The following is a 3,845-nucleotide window of genomic DNA, read 5'->3' on the forward strand; positions in this document are numbered from 1 at the left end:
AAATACTCATATGCGTAGTAAAATTTTAGAAAACAACGGACCAATTTCATTTTCTTTTAAAATAGAAGGGTCATTTGGTACTGACCTAATCCAAATTAGGGTCATCTAGCTCGACTCGGTACTCTAACCGAGACTTAGAAACCTTAATCAATTAACTCAAATATCCGTAAATCAAAACTCTACTTCCTCTCCTAGAATTAAGAATAAAATATAGACCGTATCTTATACGATGATTTTAGTGGCTGATTACTCGATCACGGAAGGCGTAATTACTGCTGATAAGTTGATCACATGCATCCAAATAGTGAAATTGAAAATTTGAGCATTTGGGTTTTTTTTCTTTTTGATAGACAGCTGCAAAGCATTGATTTGCTTTTGTTGCAGACAAAACGTTTAAAAATGTTAGTGTCATAGCCATTGCCTTTCTTCATATCACAACGTGCTGCCCACACTCCTTTCCCTTCACTTTTTTGCCTCTACTCATACAATAATGCGCATTCCCTTTCTTTCTACTGCAAACTAACCCTTTTTCACCGCCAACCCACATTCTCAAATATTTTGTTAACCAATCTCATCAATCCATCACATTTTTTTAACTTTATACCTTTATTCAACATCAAACTATTTAACTATTATAGTTTCTTTTTCTATTTATCATGCCATATACTAAACATATATTTTGTTAAATATCATCATTGCCCTTTTAAATAGTGTAATAGAAAGAGGTTTCCACACCCTTATACTTTGTATACTTATAAAAATATGTTTGGTTCCCCTGGCTCTAATATAATTTGTAACAACTCAAGTCCAACACTACTAGATAATGTTTGTTTTAGTCCATTACACATCCCCTCGGTCTCACGATTTTAAAATGGGGAGATTTCTACTCTTATAAAAATATTTTGTTCCATTGTGAGATCTCAAATAAAGCATCATAGATAATTAATTAATATAATAATATTGGTGAAATATATATATAGCACAAAAAGATTCGATTCCAAAAGGTTTAAAGTTTTATGAGCCAAAAAGACCAAACACCAGGTAGCCAATCCACTACCCACTGTGGTCACACTTACACCCTTTCATTATACACTACTTTTCCCCACTCCACTCTCCCAATCTTTTTCACCATCAATTTTTTTTTTTAAATAATAATAATAATAATATATTTCTTTATTTAAAAAAAAAAAAAATTAAATGATTTTAATCAATTAATTTATTCGAAAAAGAAAAAAAAAAAGTGAAAGGTTTAATTTGGTAACAATTTGGAGTGGGTTTTTGGTCCTGAAAATGGCAGGGCTTGTGTGTAGCACACGCCTTAAGCTTATGATTTAAGGCTTGTGGGTAGCACACGCCTGCCCAGTGGAGCCTCTGCCTAACATTTTCATCTCTTCAATTTCTTACTTAAATGATTCTAACCCAATCGGTTCAGTTTTCATTTTTCTACCCAATCAGTAGATATCTCAACCAAATTTGTAAGATATTTGTTACCATAAATCTAACCACATACCAAAATTAAATCCTTCTACTTAAGAAAATGTGTCATTAACATTATTTTTTGAGTTTCAATTTATTTTTTACAACTTTTCTTCTCTTTAAAACAGAGAGATCCACTCCCATCTCTGCACACCACACCTTTTCTGCTATAAATCTGACCATTTTCTTGCTTTTTCTTCACACCCACTTCCCCATTTCCTTCCAGCACCATAATGGGGGAAGCTGCTGCCTCCTTAGACCCTGAGAAGCAGAGGCTTCTCATCCAACACCATGAGGAGAAGCACTTCATGTCCAGCGAAGTCGTCCGCGACATTATCATCGGTGTCTCCGATGGCCTCACCGTGCCCTTTGCCCTCGCGGCGGGGCTGTCCGGTGCTAATGTTACCTCCAGCATCATCCTCATTGCTGGCATTGCTGAAGTTGCTGCCGGAGCCATCTCCATGGGACTCGGCGGGTATGCAATGTTCCTACATTTTAGTCCTAAAATCCCAAATAACTATGTTAAAAAGGATCAAATTTTTGCATTTTCAGATACCTTGCAGCTAAAAGTGAAGCGGATCATTACATGAGAGAACTGAAGAGGGAACAAGAAGAGGTGATTGAGGTTCCAGACACAGGTAATTTAGCCTTAACTCCCTTTGTTAAGGATAGAAATCACGACTTTTGATTTCTCCAAAACGCCTCTATATATAAAGATGGTATTCTTTACTTATAAACCTATGATTTTCCTCTTAATTAATAAACGTGGGACTACTTCTATAATAACTAAACCTAACAATTCTCTGCTCGAACAAAGTATACCATAGAACCTCACTTGAGGTTTCCTTCTCTGAAGCTGTCGAGCAGTGTCCCCTTAATCGAGGCTTGATTCCTTCTCTAGAGCTCTCGATCAAAGTACACCCTTTGTTCGACACTTGAGTCACCTTTGGCTACATATTCAAGGCTCACAACTTTTTTATTTGACACTTAGGATTCTATTGACGGAGCTGAGATAAGGGTGTGGATCTAATACTATATTAGAAATCACGATTCTCCATAATAGTACGATATTATTCACTTTGAGCCTAAGTTAGTCTTCTCAAAAAGCCTCGTACCAATGTAGATGGTATTATTTACTTATAAACCCATGATCTACTCGACTATTTCTCTCAATAATTTTGAACCTTATTAGTTAATTGCTTATTTAATTATGGATTAAGAGTTAATTGTGATTTAATAATTTCAGAGGCAGCTGAAGTAGCAGATATCTTGGCACAATATGGGGTTGAAGCCCATGAATATGAGCCAGTGGTTGCAGCTCTTAGAAGGAACCCTGAAGCATGGGTTGATTTCATGATGAAGTAAGTAAGGTTTGTTTAAATTCACAAAAAGGGTTTGTTTGAATGATGATGTAAAGTAATTAAGAGTGTTGTTGATGGGCGCAGATTTGAACTGGGTTTGGAAAAGCCAGACCCACAGAGGGCTGTAATTAGCGCAATGACAATAGCGGTGTCGTACATAATAGGAGGGTTGGTGCCGTTGTCGCCATACATGGTGTTCGAGGCAGCTGAAGATGGTGTGGTTGCCTCTGTGATAGTAACCATAATAGCACTGCTAGTGTTCGGGTTTGCAAAGGGGCATTTCACTGGCAATCGTCCCATAATGAGTGCCTTACAAACAGCGTTTATTGGAGCCATTGCATCCGCCGCTGCTTTCCTTATTGCAAAGGCGTTTCGTGTCTAGTTGTTAAGCCTATTATTCCTAATAAAACTTGGCTGTGGCTGTGTAAATGCTCTCTAATGTTTATAAAACAAGCCAATCAATTGATTTCAAAATTTAAAATATGTTTAATATGGTTTATTGTAACCCCTAAGTTAAGATTTGGTCCATGCTCGTTATTTATTACCGTCAAATTTACGGTTCTCAAACGCATTTATTAGGGAAAGATTTCCACACTCTTACACATCCTCGTAAGGAATGTTTCGTACAATCTCACAAACCGTAACTTTACTGTTTTAAAATGTCTCCTAAGGAGAGGTTTGAATGCTTCGTACGATCTCACAATCTACCCCCTTGGGAGCTAGCATCCACGCTAGCACACCATGCAGTGTGTGACTCTGATACCATTTGTGACAGCTCAAACTCACTAACGCGTCTCTTAGGTAGATGTTTCCACACTCTTATTAAGAATGTTTCGTTCTCCTCTCGAATTGATGTGGGATCTCACAATCTACTTCTCTTGGAGGCCCTGCGTCTTCGCTAGCACATCACGCAGTATCTGGCTCTAATATCATTTGTAACAGCCCAAGACCACTGCTAACAGATGTTGTCCACTTTTGCGTGTTATGTATCACCGTCGACCTTACAGT

The 3,845-nt window shown here is 37.4% G+C and overlaps 1 protein-coding gene across 1 annotated transcript; it reads left to right on the forward strand.

The window, feature by feature from the left end:
• The first annotated feature begins 1,627 nt into the window (after positions 1–1,627).
• On the forward strand, positions 1,628–3,320 carry LOC111785735 (vacuolar iron transporter 1-like). The gene is made up of 4 exons (XM_023666115.1): positions 1,628–1,951; positions 2,029–2,114; positions 2,723–2,837; positions 2,922–3,320. Exons 1-4 carry the CDS (start codon positions 1,710–1,712, stop codon positions 3,217–3,219), a joined length of 741 nt encoding a protein of 246 aa, XP_023521883.1. The 5' UTR covers positions 1,628–1,709; the 3' UTR covers positions 3,220–3,320.
• The last annotated feature ends 525 nt before the right edge of the window (positions 3,321–3,845 follow it).

This window comes from Cucurbita pepo, unplaced genomic scaffold (assembly GCF_002806865.2).
Source record: "Cucurbita pepo subsp. pepo cultivar mu-cu-16 unplaced genomic scaffold, ASM280686v2 Cp4.1_scaffold000688, whole genome shotgun sequence".
NCBI classification, from domain to species: domain Eukaryota; kingdom Viridiplantae; phylum Streptophyta; class Magnoliopsida; order Cucurbitales; family Cucurbitaceae; genus Cucurbita; species Cucurbita pepo.

Coding starts and splice junctions, on each gene's coding strand:
- LOC111785735 (XM_023666115.1), top strand. CDS start 1,710: ATGGGGGAAGCTGCTGCCTCCTTAGACCCTGAGAAGCAGAGGCTTCTC. Junction 1,952..2,028: donor ATCTCCATGGGACTCGGCGG/GTATGCAATGTT, acceptor TTGCATTTTCAG/ATACCTTGCAGCTAAAAGTG. Junction 2,838..2,921: donor TGGGTTGATTTCATGATGAA/GTAAGTAAGGTT, acceptor TGATGGGCGCAG/ATTTGAACTGGGTTTGGAAA.